At 42.6% G+C, this 20,938-nt stretch overlaps 1 protein-coding gene across 1 annotated transcript in view; it reads left to right on the forward strand.

Annotated features, from left to right (window-relative positions):
• Nucleotides 1–17,525, forward strand: part of LOC124144747 — a 41,999-nt gene extending 24,474 nt beyond the window's left edge. The window contains exons 18-29 of the mRNA XM_048390366.1: nt 720–811; nt 1,888–2,086; nt 3,357–3,486; nt 5,324–5,734; nt 7,392–7,624; nt 8,691–8,779; nt 9,554–9,731; nt 12,262–12,379; nt 13,026–13,243; nt 13,961–14,034; nt 15,260–15,449; nt 16,761–17,525. Coding sequence (XP_048246323.1) covers nt 720–811; nt 1,888–2,086; nt 3,357–3,486; nt 5,324–5,734; nt 7,392–7,624; nt 8,691–8,779; nt 9,554–9,731; nt 12,262–12,379; nt 13,026–13,243; nt 13,961–14,034; nt 15,260–15,449; nt 16,761–16,880 — 2,052 coding nt within the window. The 3' untranslated portion in view covers nt 16,881–17,525. The remainder of the gene's footprint in view (nt 1–719; nt 812–1,887; nt 2,087–3,356; nt 3,487–5,323; nt 5,735–7,391; nt 7,625–8,690; nt 8,780–9,553; nt 9,732–12,261; nt 12,380–13,025; nt 13,244–13,960; nt 14,035–15,259; nt 15,450–16,760) is intronic.
• The last annotated feature ends 3,413 nt before the right edge of the window (nt 17,526–20,938 follow it).

Consider the following 20,938-nt stretch of genomic DNA (forward strand, 5'->3'; position numbering starts at 1 on the left):
ACTAGGTCAATTCAATCTCTAATACAATGTATGGTGATAAAAGTGATCACAGGCGACATTTCGTCAGCTGATGTTGCTTTTACAATGTTTTGATTAAAATCGAGTGAAAGTGGAACACGGGTGGCACAGCCATGTAAGGTTGAGAGTTGCGTCCCTTACTAATGTCAGGATCCTAAAATATCTGTTTCGAATCGAAGAGTCGCCATGTCCTGAATATTGGTTTGTCTGTACCATATCCTGCTCGTGGGTTTTACCAAAGTGACAAACGTCAAGACCTTCATCATGCTGAACTGACACTCAATGACGCTACAGTTCAAAGCGACGTAAATCCCACTCACTCAATCGCGGGATACTTCTGCTGAGCTTAGCAGTGAAGATCCGGGTTACAATTGGTCTTCAGCTACCCATGCCTTTCATAAGAGGCGACTGACGGGATAGGGTGGTCAGGCTCGCTGACTTGGTTGAAGCATGTCATCGTATCCCAATTGCGTAGATCGATGCTCATGATGTCAATCACTGGGTGCGGCATTATAAAACAAACAAACAAACATGCTGAGCTATTGAAAGGGTGTTGCGACCTCGGTCTAGTCAGACCACTCAGGGGTCGGGACATGTGGTCCTTTTTTCGTGTAATGACCCCGACAAGAGTTAAACTATGTGTAATAAATTACGCCTAAAATAGTACATCGTTGTTATATTTTGTATGTTATCTATTTCAGACTCCACACACCATTAAAGACCACCCACTGACATGCCCCTTAAGTCTCAACTCGGAAGTGACGCTGATCGCAACACCTGTCATCAACACTGAGTGGGTACAATCATGGCAGTTAGTTGTTCACGTTTCGGATGCTTGTAGGGTGACATCTTCCCGAGGCAAGAGAGTTAACTGACTATAAAAGTCGTGTTTCCACCCATGCCGAACTAGGCTGAAATTTAGGAGTATGCATAGTCCAATCAAAATCGCGTAACGCACTAGACATCCGGTTAAAAAACAACATGGATTTCACCGTGCAGATGTCCGTCGACTGAAGGGTTTGCAAAGCATGTGTACCGTCAGCTAGGGGTAGATATTTTGCAAATCTTTTCATGTGTTTAATCAAGGTGTTCAAGTGATTTGATGCACTTCGCGAGATAAGACCCGTTTTATTGCAATATATATCTTGATTATTGATCAGATCGTCTTTACGGTGCGCCGCCCTTTTTGGTTTGAAGCAAATTCAAGCGGTATGAGCGATAGAATCTAAGTGGTCAATGGGAGGGACATAGAAGGGACATAACTCGCAAAAGCCACTGGTGGCGCTACGATCGAACCTTGAAATTCATGTCTAGTTCGCTAAGGGTGGAAACAGGACTTTTACAGTCAGTTAACTCCTTTGCCTCGGGAAGATGATTCGGTGAACATATTAACCTTTGTAAATGGGAGTATGTGCTGCAATCTCATTGGTTGAAAATTGTTGTCAAGTGGACACCGGAAGCGTTTCCGTACCTATACGAATTTTTGCTCTGTTCCTAAAATTGATTCTTACTGCATTAATTAAATGTGAAGTTTGATCAGTATTTGTCAACAAGTTCGATTTAATCAGTTCGACATTATTATTCTTAATTGTGCACCCTAGTTTCGTGTACGGAACATGTATACGCATGGAAGGAAGTAACGAAACAGCTTCATTACATTAAACTACGGTTATAACGAACTCAAAGGGACCACTAAGTTAAATTCGTAATAACGGTAGTTCGTACAAAGCATAGTTACAACATTAATACAGCGAATGGGCGGGACCAAAAAAAACCCAGTTCGTTATATCTGTCATTTCGTCATAACCGATCCATTTCGTCATAACCGTGTTTGTTATAAATGTAGTGTACTGTATTATATTTTATCAGCTTCACGACATCATTACGTATTGGCAACACATCCATCATCAAACTGGAGGCTTCGTTCACTGCGTACGGGTACAAAGAGGCCACTGTCCAAGTGCAGGAGAGTGGCAGAGAGACCTACAGATACAGGCTGCCTATCTTCCCCTTTGATATAGGCAAGGAATTTACTCTACTCATGAAAGTACTACCCACGGCCATTGAGGTAAGTTGTAGCTGAGGTAATGATATATTTTGCCTGGACAAGCCATCAGTATTGAATCAGCATTGAATCATTCAACAAGAGACCTGTGAAGATCCGGGGTAGATTAGATCTTCAGCAACCCATGCTTGCCGTAAAAGGCGACTATGCTTGTCGTAAGAGGCGACTAACGGGATCAGGTGGTCAGGCTTGCTGACTTGGTTGATGCAGGTCATCGATCCCAATTGCGTGGATCGATGCTCATGATGTCAATCACTGGATTGTCTGGTCCAGACTCGATTATTTACAGACCGCCATCATATAGCTGGAATATTGCCTAGTGTGGCGTTAAACAACAAACCAACATACAAACTCTTCTGAGATGATTGTGCCAAACATGTTTGGGCAAAATTCAATTCACTGGATGCTTCACGATCGTCTGGTGCTGGCACTTGTAGTTTCAGTTGGGGAACCCCATATCTTTTTTTGGACTAACGACCCCTGCACGTGGGCAATTTTACGTCACTTTCCCGTTATAGTAGAGTACCATATCCGTTTTGATTAGAGTGAAGTGCGTGCTACTAAGCATAACAAAAAGATTATTCGCGAATGTTTTTCGGCAGGGGACGTTCGAGTAGGTTTTCAAGTGCCAACAAACATGAGAAAGTACTAGACAAAAATGTTTTATGGATAAAACCTTCTTTATTACATGAAATTGCGACGTTTCTATAGATTCTTATACCGCTGGTTGAACTTTGTCATCCGTCAACTTCTAAGTAATGCCTATCAAACAAAAATGAGAAATTATATATGATATATATGTTAAATATTATAAAAGCAAGCAAGAAATTAAGCTGTTCTATATAAATTACCATTTTTTTATTCGATCTTTTACATTTCTCTGTCCCCATGACAATCCGGGTTAAGATTGGTCTTCAGCAACCCATGTTTGTCATAAAAGGTGACTTGGTTGAACGTTGATGCATGTTATCGTATCCAAATTGCGTAGATTTGCCGTTATGTTAATCACTGGATTGTCTGATCCAGACTCGATCACTTACAGACCGACTTCATATAGCTGGAATATTGCTGAGTGCAGCGTAACAACAAACAAAACATATCCCTTGGTACCCCATGTTATTAACTGGGACTCAATTTAAGGATTTGAGTCTCCAGGAGACATTTCTGTGGTAATCTGAGTGCGAAGCAGGATCTCTATCAGCTGCTACCGGTCAGTGTTATGAAGCTCTATACGAAGTCCTGGCGTCAATGTGTATGCTACATCTATTCACAGCTACACGTGGACGGACGAATGGTCCACGATCCATCTCTTCCTGGGATCCCAGTGGAGACAAGAATGGATGGTCCACCAGTTCTCAACACAGAGGGACTGGCCACACGACGCCTAACGTACCATGTATCAAGTAAGAGCTTCCACACAAACAGTAACATTAAGGTGTCTATTTCGCCATTGTTCTCGCTGGCCTTGACGTCACACAGCCATCTAACATAATGTTGTTTTTTGTCTAAGAGGGTTCATGTTCATTTGTTCGACTGTGGCTCTTAAACAATCATATTGAACTATTTTAACCAACTGTATGAACACACAATGCCATTTAGAAAGTGGTCAAATGTAACAAATTTTATATTTGGGATAATTCTTTCGGCCATGGGAGCCGTGCCAATTTACACACGCCAGAGGGGTACACAAAGTACGTGATCTAGACTACCAGGTGTCGGACTTTCATTTTGTGGGAGCCTCGGTGGCTGAGTGGGTTAGATCGCTGACTTTGTGTGCTGGCGATTAGGTGCCTCACTCTGGCAGTGTGGGTTCGAATCCTGGACAAGGCTCAGCAAAAAACAAGTAAGAGTATCTGTACTTTGTTCAAAAAGTGTTATCCCAAATATAACATTTCTTATAAAACTGGGGCGGTCGGGTAGCCTAGTGGTTAAAGCGTTCGCTCGTCACGCTGAAGACACGGGTTCGATTCCCGACATGGGTACAATGTGTGAAGCCCATTTCTGGTGTCCCCCGCCGTGATGTTGCTGGAATATTGCTAAAAGCGGCGTAAAACCATACTCACTCACTTATAAAACTATATTTTAAGTCTCTCGAACAATAAAGTGCTCAGATTAATGTCCGTGTTGCCTGAAATGTAATAATATTTCAGCATTCCCCACATAAATAAAATGGATTAAATCTTGATAATTGCTGTAAATATGACCATCAAATTTCCGAGGTTTTTCAAATTCTGCCATAATAGAATGCAATCAGAATTGGAGTGACAATATCTATAAAAACATGTTTTGAAGTAAAGACCTAACCTTTAAGAGTTTTACTTGTCTCTCTTTATGCTCTTTTAATGTGTACACACGAAATAAGACGCTGATCATTGAATATTCCAGATTGGGATAAAATAACCTGTTCCCGTAAATACTGGAGTCAATAATTTTGTCCTGAGACCTTACAATAATATCATTAACAGAACAGGTTGGATTTTCTGAAAATTTCTGTGATCATGTTTAAAAAATGTTTTGGTCCTTCTTTCACAGAAGAAAACCATCTTGAAAAAATCCCAGGCCTCGCCACTGAACTTTATTAATTGGTCATTACATAATCTTTTATCGTGAACAGAATTATCATCATATTTATCGTGATGCCTCTTGGGTGTGTTTCGTTTGTTTCCCAATATATTCATCTTCCCGAGGCAAGGAGTTAACTGACTTTAAAAGTCAAGTTTCCACCCTTGCCGAACTAGGCTGGAATTCCTGGGCTCGATCGTAGCGCCACCATTGGCTATTGCGAGTTATGTCCTTTCTGTGCCTCTCCTACTGTCAAATCAGATTCAACCTCTCGTAACACTTGTATTTGCTTCAAACAAAACGGTGGCGCTCAGTCAAGACGATCTGATCGATAATCAAGATCTATATTGTGATAAAACGAGTCTTACATCGCGAAGTTCATCAAATTACGTGAGCACCTTGATTAAAAACATGAAAAGATTAAGAAAATACTTGTTGACAACGAGTTAGCGGTGCACATGCTTTGCAAATGCTACAGTCGACCGAAATCTGCATGACACTTTACGACAGGATTTCAATTTCAGTGCGCGATTTTGATTGGACTATGCATAGACTCAGTCCAGCCAAAATGTAACTCCATAATACCAGCCTAGTTCGGCAAGGGTGGAAACTGGACTTTTATAGTCAGTTAACTCACTTGCCTCGGGAAGATGACATAGTATTCTAATACATTTTCAGATGAGCGCTACCATATGATACACTACACCCACACACAGAACCGCTGGATCCATGTCCCGACAAAGGACAGAACAGATATCATGTTCAGCGTCAAGGCGTGTCATAGTGTTCTGGTGAACTTGAGGGAGGACCGCTTCTTTGAGACACCGGGTGTCACGTTTACCATTGGGGGCAGACAGAACACCATGTCCGAGTGTACGTCGTGCTCCAACAACCAAACTACCTGGCACTCCGTCTTGGACTGTGAGACGTATAAAACTTTCTGGGTGTCTTGGATGGTTCCTGGCAGTGTAGCCATAGGTTCGGGGAAGATTCTTGGCGCCGAGGTGTTCATGACAAGCTCCGGACACGACTTCAGGAAAGGGTTCCTCCGGCTGGGCACAACTGATACAGATGGACGGTGGACGTTCCGTGAGTTTTGTTTGCATATGTTATCCTGAGTGAGTGAGATTGGGTAGGTGAGTGAGGTTTGTTTTACGCCGCAATCTTTTTTTTCATGGCAGTCTGTAAATATTGACTTTGGACAACAATTCACACCGTACGGGGACCATGATGGTCACTTTGTTACATTGTGACAACCCGCTTCTCCTTTTGGTCGACGCTTGGACCTTGCTGTGGATGATCATCGAATGAGGTTTTATTACGTTTCGGGTTTGCCTCCGTGGTCTAATGGTAGAGCGTCCGCCTGGAGAGCGAAAGGTCCGGGGTTCGATCCCCGGCCGCATCATACCAAAAGACGTTGAAAGATGGTATTTGTTCTTACCCTGTCTGGTGCTCGGCATTCAGGAGCTAAAACAAGGACTGGTCGGCTCAGAGTCAGTATACTGTGTCTGAGTTGGGTATTTATGTTAAACTGTGGCATGGTATCTCAGTGGACTAGCACTATAAAATCAGCCCAACACACGTGCATGCACATCGCTATAATAATCGTTTAACCCCATTTAACCTCATCTATTACCCTCCGGAATCCCCACCACGCAAAAAGGGGGATACGCCGACTGGTTGTGTCAAATTGGCAGGGTTTTGAGATGTACTACGAATATATCTTGGACAGACACCTGGGTGACTTTTGAAACTATTAAATGTGAAATAGTTTACATTTATTATCGATTTCTATTGTGCATGGATAGGGAATAAGTGTTCGTGTCATTTTCATTTATGTGATGTAAGAATCAATTTATGTTTATGTCGAATATACATCAGTGGGTGTAACGCCGCTTTGACCGGTACATATCACGTCATATGAGGGCTAATAGTTTGCTGTGTGGGGAAAAGCCCGAGTCGATGCGGATCCTAGATGTTTAGTGAAACCCTCGAGCACAGACTGGTGCTGGCAAACCAAAAACATGATCAGAGCGTATCTGGGATCCGAACCCAACCAAAGTTTCTACACATCGACTTTCGTCACCTAAGACATCTGGGTCATCAGCGCCCTATACCAAGGACCACCCTATGCATCAGTTAGCATCATCGGGATCCACAGGGCTTAATCCCAGATATGCCCACATTATTACAGGGGTAGATTTAACAACATCTTTGTATGTATCCAGGGGGGATTGCTCCTTTTAAAATTTACTGGCCCTTTCCTAGCTAACTGTCCTACAACTTAATGGTGCAGGCCGCATAGCCAACTAGCAGGGCTCTCAAATTTTTAGAACTCTTCACCCGTAAAACCCTTTTTCCTCCACTCTGAAATTAAATCTTGGCTCATTTCTTATCAATTTATGAGCAAATAAAGAACACAACATTACAAAACGGCGGCCGGTTGCCATTCTACCGAGATGATCCAATAAAAAAAGGAGAAGGGATGAAATTTTGACCAGCCAGACGGGCCTTCTACTTTACGTTTCAGCAAGCCCTTTGTATTTTGAACTGGTCACGGGCCAACAGGCCAGCAGTTAAATCAACCCTGTTAGTATCCTTAGTATCTGCCACCACTGATCCCTAGCTCATGTTAAACGTCTTCTTCACATGAGACTGTTACTTCATACATAAAACTGTCATAAAATGCATGTACATGGCGGCGATAAGTAAGTCACAGTGTGAATATCTGCATTGTCTGCTCTAGCGGAATACGAGAGCGGTGCTGCCCCCGATCAACCCTGTCCCCGACCAGACCAATCACCGTCCACCTACATGACCAGTAACTTCCTCGCCCCCACCCCCTACAGAATGTCTACCTTCCGCTGCTCGGAGGGTCACGTGTTCTGTGGGCAGAGTTCACAGGCCAGCTGCCAGGATAGCACAGATCTGCAGGTCTTCAAGGGAGCCTGTGTCAGCAACGTGTTGCCCAAGGAAGACGTAAGTCAGACTCCAATCCTCCAATCAAACTCGATCGGGCAGAATCCGGAATTTTTTATTCATGTTTTTTTTAAAGGAAGACATAAATATCTTTATGGTGAAATAACCACAAGCATATTCAACAAATCAACAAAAGGGTTTGGCCACAACAAAAATTGCTTGTCAGTTTTTCGAATCATTCTTCCCAAAGGGACTACAATCATTGTAGTACAATGTGCATGCAATGTGTTTGGATGACATATTTACACGTATTACGAGTGAGTGAGTATGGTTTTACGCTGCTTTTAGCAATATTCCACCAATATCACGGCGGGGGACACCAGAAATGGGCTTCACACATTGTACCCATGTCGGGAATCGAACCCGGGTCTTCGGCGTGACGAGCGAACGCTTTAACCACTAGGCTACCCGACCGCCCCACACTTATTACGAACACCTGGTGTCATCACTGAATTTCAGAGATCCATTTATATGGTTTTCACGTTGTTTTGCCTTTTACGCCCAATGGAATATGTTTCGTCGGATAATCGAGACTGGTTATTCAATGGCGTTGACGTTTTATATTAATAATATTTGGTTGAAATGATGACATTATTGTGAGTCTGGTGTTTCTCTTCTGTGAGACCCGTGAAGACGCCGGGGTAGAATAGGTCTTCAGCAACCCATGCTTGGCGTAAAAGGCGACTATGCTTGTCGTGAAAGGCGACTAACGGGATCGAGTGGTCAGGCTCGCTGACTTGATTAATGCATATCATCGATCCCAAGTGCGTGGATCAATGTTCATGATATTAATCACAGGATTGGTTGGTCCAGACTCCATTATTTACAGACCGCGGTCATATAGCTGGAATATTGCTGAGTGCGGCGTTAAACAACAAACAAACAAACAAACAAACTCTTCTGAGATGATTGTGCCAAACATGTTTGGGCAGGTGAGTACATAACTACTCAGATATGGAAACCAGCTTCATTATCCATGACACAGAAACATTTTGACGATACGAATTATATTTTGCTTTTGGTAAAACATATGGATCAAGTGGTTAGTTTTGCTATCAAAATTCAGGCGGTCAAGACGAAGCTGCGACTGCCGTGCCGGATGGAAAATGGAGCCTTGATTTCCGTCTACATCACTCCAAACACTGATGCCAGTCGGTAAGTCAGATACACACACTATTTTGTTGGTTGTTGGTTGGTTTGTTTGTTGTTTAACGCCGCACTCAGCAATATTCCAGCTTTATGACGGCGGTCTGTAAATAATTGAGTCTGGACCAGACAATCCAGTGATTAATATCATGAGCAGGGTCCAGGGTAGAATAGGTCTTCAGCAACCCATGTTTGCTGTAAAAGGCGACTATGCTTGTCGTAAGAGGCGACTAACGAGATTGGATGGTCAGGCTCGGTGACTTGGTTGATGCATGTCATCGCATCCCAATTGCGTGGATCGATGCTCATGATGTCAATCACTGGATATGTGTTTGTCCAGACTCGATTATTTTCAGACCGCTGTCAAATAGCTTAAATATTGCTGAGTACGGCGTTAAACAAACATACAAACAAACCTGCATGGGTACAATGTACGATGTCCTGATGTCTGATGATTCAAATTCATAACGGTGTAACACTACATTCACTTACTCTTCCGTTACCCAAGGCGCAGGCTTCAGTAATGTTGTACCATTCTCTTTAAACACAAAGAGGGGCGGTCGGGTAGTCTAATGGTTAAAGCATTCGCTCGTCACGCCAACGACCCTGGTTCGATTCCCAACATGGGTACAATGTGTGAAGCCTATTTCTGGTGTTCCCTGCCGTGATTGAATATTTCTAAAAGAGGCGTAAAATCAAACTCACTCACTAACTTAAACAAAAAGAATTGCCTTTACAATGTCAACATTTCTAACCTGTCTACATGCATGTCGAGTGTTTTAGCATCACCGTGGATGTAGATGGAGAATATGACACAGGTTTGCTGCTGAAACTGGACTTTAATGCACGTGATCTGACAGCAGCTCACTCCGGGGCCCTGGAACAGAGCATCGGATCATTCCCCTTCACCAGAGGCCAGGAGTTCCACTTGGTCATCGCCTTCGAGCCAGACAGATACCAGGTACATATCTCGCCTTTGTCACCCGAGTCACGAACTGGTGTCTTTGCTAATCTAACAGTTATTCCGGGGGGGCACCTGGTATCATCGATATCCCATCGTTTGGGGGAGTTTGTCACTTCCATTTTTTTGTCTTTTTTTTGACTGATCGGTTGTCCCTGAACTTTTTTTCATTTTTGTCACAATCTCATTAGAATCAGATTTTATTTCTCGCTACCGCTAATCAAAGTTCTGAGGATATCCCATTACGGGTCACGTCATACCAACCTTTCGCGAACTTTGACCGACCAATGGAATGACCAATCAGAAGGCAGCTTTTCGTGTTTAACGGCACTAATTTCAAATTGGCGACTACGCTTCGAAACATTTTTTGACAAATTCTCGATTACAAATTTGAAACCTGAACAAAAGAACATTCTGGGATGGCTATTAGATGGTCTAGATTGTATGGATTCAGTCGTTAAACCCGTCACTATCGTTCGGAGTTAAAGTTTTCGAGGTTGCATGATTAGACATCACATTCCGACTGTCACGTTCACAATCTGGTAAGCGCTGCTCTGATTGGTCGGATGAAAGGTCATCCTGACGTGACCCCTAATGGGATGTCCTCAGATCTTTGTTTAGCGGTAGCGAGAACTGAGGTCTGATTTTAATTATATTGTTTTTGTCACAGCGTGTGAGCTTGATGTGTGAGGAACATCCGAAGTGACCACCAGCTTAGTGTTTGTTTGTTTGTTTGTTTAACGCCACACTCACAACTATTCCAGCTTTATGACGGCGGTCTGTAAAGAATCGTGTCTTGACCAGACAATCCAGTGATTGATACCATGAGCATCGATCTACGCAATTGGGATACGATTACATGCTTCAACCAAGTCAGCAAGCCTTACCACCCGATCCCGTTAGTTGCCTCTTACGACAAACATAGTCACTTTTTACGGCAAGCATGGGTTGCTGAAGACCTATTCTTACCTTTTCTTACAATACGGTTATAAAGACAGTGTTCGTGAAACACTTTAAACCGCCTTGGACTCAACTAAACTGTTCAACGACGAGATACCAGGTCCTCGTGCTCCAACGAATGCGTGATAAATTGAGCCCCAGTGGTTTAGCGATGTAACCATGTTGTGATCGAGGTTACTGTACATTTTTCGATATTACATTCGAATTTTAGAAACATATTTCAAGAGTTATTTATTTCGATATTAGGATGCACATAGCGATCGTACAGTAAGTAACTTGACAATGAATGGTATGTTGTGATCTGTTGTGTAAACATTTGAGCATGTGTATACATATTTACACACGTGTAGCGTATAACATAAACTGCCGGTAAAAGAAAGTATACACCTAAAAACTGGATTTGATAAAAGATTTACAACCGTCGTCAAAAAGTTACTAGGTTCAAAACAGTCGCCGAACCTTAAGGTCCAAACCACAGGCGTGATTTCCATATCAAATACATCAGCATCGAATAACCGTTTCTTTTTGTTTGATTTTTTGCCGCCATCAAACATGAGTGTACACTCTCATTTGCCCGGCAGTTTACTTGAAATAAATTTATCGCAGAACGATGTATAACGACTACGTTTAGCGTAAGCGAAATGAGAATTTTTCAAAATTAGTTAAATACTTATCAAAACTATGGGACGCGTCCTTGTGACTGACACCTAGCTGATTTCCTTTCTAATCAAATCTGACATAAACGATTATCATGACATTAAGATTATATATTCCGCGAGATGAATTAACCAAGATATATTTTCACGAAGTGTGTCAGTTGCCAAACCAGATGTCTTGAAGAACCAGCTGCCGACAAACCGTTTCCTATTTTTTTTAACACTTTTGTGGAACATGTTAGTCCCCGATCGTCATTACTTGACTTCATCAATCCTAAAAACGTGTGAGTTTTGACAAGATCTTGAACAGTTTTCTTCACTTCGAAAACATTTTATGAAGGCGTTAGAAAGAACTGCGTCACGGTATATGCACTCTCGATTAACATCGCATTTGGTGTCAATTCTATTATGATAAATACCCAGAACCAGTTCATGACATAGCTTTGTTTTGAACCGTATACGAAAGGCAGGCCGCCAGTTAAGAATAGTCGTCCAATCAGATCACACTCATGAGCGAGAGAAACCATGTGCAATGTTGATGTATGAGATGGTGATGGTGACGTCACGTCCAAAACAAAATTTGTCTGCGAATGGGTCTGGGATATTTCTCATAACAGAGGGGTGATAAGCTGGATATAATCAAGGGTGCTGCTAGGTCACCTGTAGATTTAACCGCGCTAATTCAAATCTGGAACCGATTGCACAGCATCAGGTTTCAAATGTTAAATTAAGCGTGATTAAATCAACTTAGCATTTGTAACCTAAAATTATACATATAATTATTTAATAATTGCCTACCGACAATGACTGAAAAAAGTCATATTCTGTTATTCTGTGGTGATGTGGCAGTTTCAATCAGAGGGGGTTTATTGTGATTTGATAACCTCATAGTGAAATGATTTGTGCTGTTCAAGATCTACTCCGATGGTCAGTGGGTCGGCGTCCATGCATCTCCAGTTACACATGACAGGCTCAGTGACGTTGAAGTCTCGGGAGACTTCACACTGCGGGATTTGAGAGCATACCCAAACAGTAGGTACAGTTTGTGTCAAGCGGATTATGATTTACGTTGCATTATGCCACGTCACATACTCTTGTTTCTCGTGACTTTACAGCACAGCGTCGTGGAGGCCATGTATGGTGTTTATTTTTATTTTTTCGAAATTACGACGGCATTGCTGGTTGTCAGGACGGGTTATATAAAAATGTCAATTTGGAAAGGACGTCGAACTGAATTTAGCATGCTGAAAATATATGTATACCAACTCCTCCAGAAATATCGTGTCGATTTTTGTGTTGGTCGGTAAAGAGATTACATAATTAATGGGGCCGTGAAGTCCTTGCAATTTTATGATAGAATAGATTTGTTGTTTTCAGTGTAAGTTTATTTTTGAAGGATCTTTTCTATTTTGGGTTAAGCCGGTGTAAAGAAAAATGTAAATATGAGGCCGTAGAGTCTTTGCATGTTTATGACAGAATGAATTTGTTTTTTAGAATCTTCGATTTTATTAGGCTTTTAAATCAGTGAAAATGCAGTGCCTCATCCTTGTGTGAGCGCATCTGTCAAAATCTCTGTTCATTTATGGGTGAATCTTTGATTAATGTCAGGGATTTCTTATGATTATGAATATGGTTTTGTCACTTTTATGTATTATTTTGAATCCCCCCTCCTCCCCAGTAATGTCATCACCCGACAACTGCGTGGTGGACGTCACCCACGGCACCATCCAAAGCAGGGACACGTCGATTGGGTCGGAAGGTCAGGTCAAGTGTAATGCGAACTATAAGACCTGCAACACGTCCAGCGTTGTGTGTGGACCGGACGGGAAGTACGGCAACACAGAGGACCAGACTTGCAGACAGTACAAATGGCAGTTTACAGCCGAATTAACAATTGTAGGTAATCCTTGAGAAATGTGTGTATATGTTATTACATGTAACTAGAACATGTTTGATAGAGTTAATCTTGATAGTTGGAAAGTAATAAAAAAAATATTGCAGATACTGGACACATCGTCATTATAGACACTGCGTCACAAATAGCTTCTCACAGTCTTTTCGGGGTCACGGGTGGCCCAGTCGTCTAAGGCGCCGCGATTCGCTGTGCAGAGTTGCGTCCCTTGGACACGCCAGAAACCTATGATTGTGGCTTCGAATCCCGGTTCGCCCCGATTATGTTTCTAGGTTTGTCAGCACCATACCCGTGCTCGTGGGTTTCACCGAAGTGGTAAACATCTGAGACCTGCATCACTTCGGGCTTTCCTCCCACATTAAGCTGATACGCCGTGATATAACTGTAATACTGTTAAAAGCGGCGTTAAACCCAACTCACTCACTCACTCACAGTCTTTTCAGCTGTCATTTGTCAATTAAGTTAATATCCCCTAAATGGGATATATTTTTAATTCTATTTTTGATGTCTGACTTTCCTATTTGCAAACTTGTATGCTTTCTCATACCCAGGCCACGCCCGGGCTTATATTTGAATTAAATAATAAGAACATTCACTCCTTCCCATATATTCATGTTTCCTTCTAGGTGTCTCTGACACTGAAATAAAAAAATAAAAAATAAACAAGATGGTGGTATTAAATTTGTTTTTGCAATTCTTAGGATACCGACTACCCAGTGCCGTGTACGTTCCGAGATGGGTACGGAATTCGACTTATCGGTAAAGCGTCGAGAAGGTATGTATCTTTCTTTAACCCTTACCCCTCTGTGTATTAAAGTTTAAAAGTTACAAAAATAATTTAATTGTGGTTATTAGCCCAGTGTGTGTTCAGTATCGTATATATCGTATATTATGAACAGAAATTGCATAATGCAAGTCTTTCGTAATAATCTCTTTGTCATATGACATTCTTAGAATAATCGATGTTTAGGGCGTCATTTTGTTCCTAGAAGCAAATTTACAACCCACGTATGAGTGAGTGAGTGAGTTGGGTTTAACGCCGCTTTTAACAGTATTCCAGTTATATCGCGGCGTGTCAGCTTAATGTGGGAGGAAAGCCCGAAGTGATGCAGGTCTCAGACGTTTACAACTTCGGTGAGACCCACGAGCACGGGTATGGTGCTGACAAACCTAGAAACATAATCAGGGCGAACCGGGATTCCAACCCACATTCATAGGTTTCTGGTGTGCCCAAGGGACGCAACACTGCACAGCGAATCACGGTGCCTTAGATGACTGGGCCACCCGTGCCCCCCAACCCGCGTATGTATCCAATGGGACCGAACTGCCCCATTTATCAGAGAGAGCTAAATTATTTGGAGCACTGTTTGTCTACAGAATCCCCTACGCATCGGAACATTCCCACTCGTACCTACAGGAAACATTAGTCAAAAGCAAGCATAGTTGTCTGGAGTTTCTGTTTGACCTTGATTTATCACATCGATAACACTTGCCATTATACGACAAAAATAAGTGAAAAAAAACATATTTTGTTTTTGGTTATGACCAGTGATATCATGCGATAATTTAATCAACTGTGAATAATCTATTGTATTTCAACAGTGTGTGTCATTAAAATAATACAATATCAAGATAAAAGCTTTTGATTGAAAATTTATCACGTGACAGTAAAGTTGCTGAATATTGATGTTGTTTGCAATGTTTTATCTACCTATGTTATCTATCTATCTATCTATCTATCTATCTATCTATCTATCTATCTATCTATATCACAGCTTCTGTGTCAGGGATCTATCTATCTATCTATCTATCTATCTATCCCACAGCTTCTGTGTCAGGGATCTATCTATCTATCTATCTATCTATCTATCTATCTATCTATCTATCTATCCCACAGCTTCTGTGTCAGGGATCTATCTATCTATCTATCTTATCTATCTATCTATCCCACAGCTAGTGTGTCAGGGATCTATCTATATATCTATCTGTCTGTCCCACAGCTTCCATGTCAGGGTTCGAGCTGGACCTGAAGATCAGATCGCCTTCTATTCCGACATGACAGCTTCCACCACGACGCTGTCCACGTCTATAAAGGATGAGGTCTTGTTCCAAGAGGTCATCCCCGGAAGTCCTCTATCCCTCTACACCCAGTTCGTGCTCATCATTGAGGTGCATCCCGATGTATATAAGGTATGTGTCGAAATGAAACCTCGAAGTCGAATTCCTTCAACTCGATAACGCTTAAACCGATGAGGCAGTACAGCCTTTGGGGGAATCTTTATTCAAATGTTGATACTCCGCTTCTCTCGAAGTATGGATAACTGGAAATACTTTCGACTGTCCTGTAGTAGATGATTGTATCTGGTGTCTATGTATTACGTCAGTGTATATAGAAGTGTCCTCGAGTCCTGAGTCATTTCAACATCAATGGGTACTCGTCTTTGTGACCCGTGACGATTCCGGGGTAGAATAGGTCTTCAGAACCCATCTTTGCAGTAAAAGGTGACTATGCTTGTATTAGGGTTTAACGCCGCTTTTAACAGTATTCCAGTTATATCACAGCATGTCATCTTAATGTGGGAGGAAAGCCCGAAGTGATGCAGGTCTCAGACATTTACCACTTCGGTGAAACCCACGAGCACGGGTATGGTACTGACAAACCTAGAAACATAATCGGGGCGAACCGGGATTCGAACCCACAATCATAGGTTTCTGGCGTGCCGAAGGGACGCAACTCGCGGCGGCTTAGGCGATTGGGCCACCCGTGCACTCTGTATGAATGAATGTCGGTAAGAATAATTCGTTATCAACCTATCCCTCGGGGCATATGGTGTGATTTATATTATGTAAGCCTCGAGATGGCTTGATAAATTATAGTCTTGGCAACCGTATGAGGATGGCTACCAAGAGTTGCTATAATAGTACTTAAAGTAGCTGTTATCCAAACATTTGGTCTATTTCGTCATCCGTCAACTTCTAAGAAATGCCTACCAAAGAAATCGTCAAACTCCTGTATACCCACGTTACAGATCAGTTCCTGGGTGTAGGATAGGTGAGGTGAAATTGGGTTTAACGTCGCGTCCAAGATTATTGCACTTATATAGCGACGTGCATGCACGTGTGTGTTAGTGTGTGTGTGGCTGCTTGTACTAGTCCGGACTGATGCATATTTATAGTGCTAGCCCACTGAGATACCATGCCATGCCGCAGTTTAACATGAATACCCCACTCAGACACAGTATACTGACTCCGAGCCGACTAGTCCTTGTTTTAGCCCCTTAATGCCGAGCGCCAGACAGGGTAACAACAAGTACCATCTTTTAACGTCTTTTGGTATGACGCAGCCGGGGATCGAACCCCGGACCTTCCGCTCTCCAGGCGGACGCTCTACCACTAGACCACGGAGGCGGTCGGGTGTAGGATAGGGTTCGTTACAGATGGTGATTTGCTTTAAGTATTGATTGCATGATACAATAATGTACCAATCAACCATACTTTCAGGTTATTTTGAACGGCGATGTCATCAACAGCTACAAACTCCTCTCGCCGGCGGACCGGGCAGAACGGGTTACCATCACGGCAGGGGTGGCTGTCACAGACTTGGAATTCCTCGACAGATAGACAACCTGGGGCTGAGTCGGGGACATAGGAAGGAGCCATCATCTAAAACAACATCAAGCCGAAAAGTCATTTGTACTCGTAGAGCACTCGACTACACTGCCGAGCAAAAGAAAGTACACCCATGTTTGATGGTGGCTGATAATAAAACAAACACGAAATGGTTATTCGATGGTGATGTGTCTGATACGGGTATCATAGGTGATATCGGACCTTAAGTTTACAGTGTTTTCACTGTTTTCAGCCTAGTAACGTTTTGATGACGTTTGTAATTGTTTTGTCAAATCCAATTTCCAAGTGTACACTTTCTTTTGCCCGGGAGTTTATTTGCCTCATTTACATGTTATTTCAAGCATATCATACTTTGTACTACGCACATGTAATAAAAGTGATGATGATGATGATGATGATGATGATGATGATGATGATGATGATGATGATAAGTGGAATCATGTTGCTTCAGACCACAGAGGACCCGGATGATCACATACTCAACTCTTGGGGAGTATATTTCATGTAGTGCATTCGGGTATATATCTATCCTCAGGACATGACAAAACTAGTTTGTGTCCACGTTATGCTTTTCAGTCTGGTATAAAGTGGGCGATCCAAGCTGTAATGTTGGAACTCGAAATCTCAATAAAATAATAGCGATAAAATGCTTTCAATATTCAAAAGAAGTCTCTGCTAAAGGCAGAGTCGATTGTACGATTCCCACTATATCATGAGCATGTGTTTACTATTAACATGTTGATACAAGGTGTTCGCCAAAAGGTTAGCGTATCCTGACCCACCGGTGGCACACATCACAAACACATGCAAAGGCAAGTCAATTGCTCACCTGACAAAAACACGAGAACATAACGTACAAATCAAAATAGGGGATTGCATCGGACATCATTTTTGACACTGATGTGTCAAATTTGGAAATGTCCTCCACATGCCTGCCATCAAACATTTTGAAAGCTTTACTGAGGCCTTGAAAGTTGTAACCTTGATCCAACAACTTCTGAGCAAGAGTCGTATGACGCTCTTTGAAATCTTGGTAGAAAGAGCATGCTCGATTGTATCTCAAAAAGTTGTGAAATGTAAGGTGAGGTGAGGTGAAATTGGGTTTAACGTCGCGTCCAAGATTATTGCACTTATATAGCGACGTGCATGCACGTGTATGTGTGTGTGTGGCTGCTTGTACTAGTCCGGACTGATGCCGATTTATAGTGCTAGCTCACTGAGATACCATGCCGCAGTTTAACATGAATACCCCACTCAGACACAGTATACTGACTCCGAGCCGACCAGTCCTTAATGCCGAGCGCCAGACAGGGTAACAACAAGTACAATCTTTTAACGTCTTTTTGTATGACGCGGCCTGGGATCGAACCCCGGACCTTCCGCTCTCCGGGCGGACGCTCTACCACTAGACCACGGAGGCGGTCTGTGAAATGTAAACACTTGCTTTAGCAATATTCCAGCAATATCACGGCTGGGGACACCAGAAATGGGCTTCACACATTGTACCCATGTCGGGAATGGAACCCGGGTTTTCGGCGTGACGAGCGAACGCTTTAACCACTAGGCTACCCGACCGCCCCTCGGTTGAAGCTAATTGGCTATTTGATTGTTATTGAACGATATCAGATCATCGATACGAGACACACACCCATAACTTACATATGTTCAGTACGCAACTCAAGATTTATTTGGAGAAGGAAAAGTCACCTAGTTCGCAGGTAAGGCTGTTTACATTATTGAATATCACCGAGCAATGCTGGACAAAAACTACGAAAGAGATCAACTTGACTGTGATCTCAAGTATAAGTGTACTTTACATTATATCAACCAATTAGTATTGTTCTGTTATATATTAACGTGAACCATCCAGATGTTTGGTTGAATGGTTCATGGTGGCGTCTCACCTATATTGATGACTTGGGACACACACATACCATACACACACACACACACACACACACACCACAGACAGGCACACATAACCCATATACAACACAGACACCCACCACAGAGACTGACACACACCACAGACACACACCACACAGACAGACAAACACCACACAGACAGAGACACACACACACCACGCAGACAGACCCACACCGCACAGATACACACACACACCACACAGACACACACATACACACCACGGATACAGACACACACCGCACAGACACACACATACACACCACACAGACACACACATACACACCACGGAGACACACCACGCAGACAGACCCACACCGCACAGACCACAGACAGACACCCACCACACACACACACATACACACACCACAGAGACACACACACCACACAGACAGACACACATACACACACCACACAGACAGACACGCACCTGTTACAGTTGTGCTCTGAATGACAGCAAGGTTTTCAGTTTAAGTTTCTGCACGTTTCTGGTTTGTGAATCACGAGATAAGGGGCCTTATTAAAACTACACCATCTTCGGAACCCCAAAATTCATTTTACAAGCTTTTGTCATGTCCCGTCTACAAAACACATACCCGGCCTTTTTAGGTGAGGAAATCCTAAGCTTTAATATTCCTACATACATGTATGTAAATACCTAAAGAATCGCATCCACATGCTTATACATGTTGACTCACAATCGTTCAGAAAGGTTAAAGAAAGGCGAAATGTGACATTAGTGAATTTTCCCCCGTAAACCAGGAGATTTTAGACACATTTTCTGATCAAATCAACAGTTATTGTGATTCTGGTAACATTAATGTTGCCACTGTGCACCTAAGAATAGCCTATATATGTACTTTACCCACAGGAATAGCTTATACATGTACGTTTTAGACAACACTCCCTTGTCCTCTAAACTTCACAGAATACATGATTGACAACTCGTGAAGACGGAAGCCATTTATCATCCACACAAACATTTTAAATCAGTTGATCCGTCAGGGGCCGTGTACTGGGGCTGAGACATCAAACGTGTGAAGCCGATCTGGAAGTGAATCCACACAACGCCGGAGTTTTATGTTCAATCACTGTTCAATGACTACACTGACCATCGACGTTTGAGTGATAAATGAGCAAGTCCCTTAACAACAAGGAGCACCAGATAAAGCTTGTTTACTGTAGCCACGTCATTAATGTTGCATTTGTATTGTGATAGTTAGATAATTACCTTTACACACATACAACGTACATTCTTGGACATGATGTGTTATTGGACATGATGACAAACTGATTGCTGGGGAGTTCGATCAATTGAGACTTGATGTCAACATTTGACTTGATTAAAAATATGAAAACCGATGTACATACGATGTATAACTCCGCGTGCACTCGGGATTCTACTTTTTTAACACCTCAAATGCAAACACTTATTGAAGTCAGTTCTTATAAATAGTTAAGTCAACAATAATAACTTCAAAGACTACTTATATAATCGGGGCGGCTGGGTAGCCTAGTAGTTAAAGCGTTCGCTCATCCTAGTGGTTAACGCGTTCGCTCGTCGACACGTGAAGATCCGGGGTAGAATAGGTCTTCAGCAACCCATGCGTGCCGTGAAAGGCGACTATGCTTGTCGTAACAGGCGACTAACGGGATCGGGTGGTCAGGCTCGCTGACTTGGTTGATGCATGTCATCGATCCCAATGACGTGGGTCGATAGTCATGATGTCAATCCCTGGATTGTCTGGCCAAGGCTGGATTATTTACAGACAAGCCGTCATTTAGCTGGAATATTGCTGTGTGCGGCGTTAAACAAGAAAACAAACGTTCGCTCGTCACGCCGAAGGCTCGGGTGCGATTCCACACATGGGTACAATGTGTGAAGCCCATTTCTGGTGTCCCCCAGCCGTGATTTTTCTGGAATATTGCTGACTCAAAAGTTGTTTGATCAAGGCTGCAACATTCAAACTCTGAGACGATAGCCCTGTATGGTCCGAGCTGTTTGAAACTGAAGGCACTCTGGGTCGAATCAACCGTCATGTTCGATAGTCATGCCTGGCGGTTTTCAACTACGGTTATGGCTTGTTCGGACGGGGCCATGAATACAAGATGAGGGTACTAGGTA

The sequence above is a fragment of the Haliotis rufescens genome, unplaced genomic scaffold, assembly GCF_023055435.1.
Source record: "Haliotis rufescens isolate VD_foot unplaced genomic scaffold, xgHalRufe1.0.p SCAF_9, whole genome shotgun sequence".
Taxonomy (NCBI): Eukaryota; Metazoa; Mollusca; class Gastropoda; order Lepetellida; family Haliotidae; genus Haliotis; species Haliotis rufescens.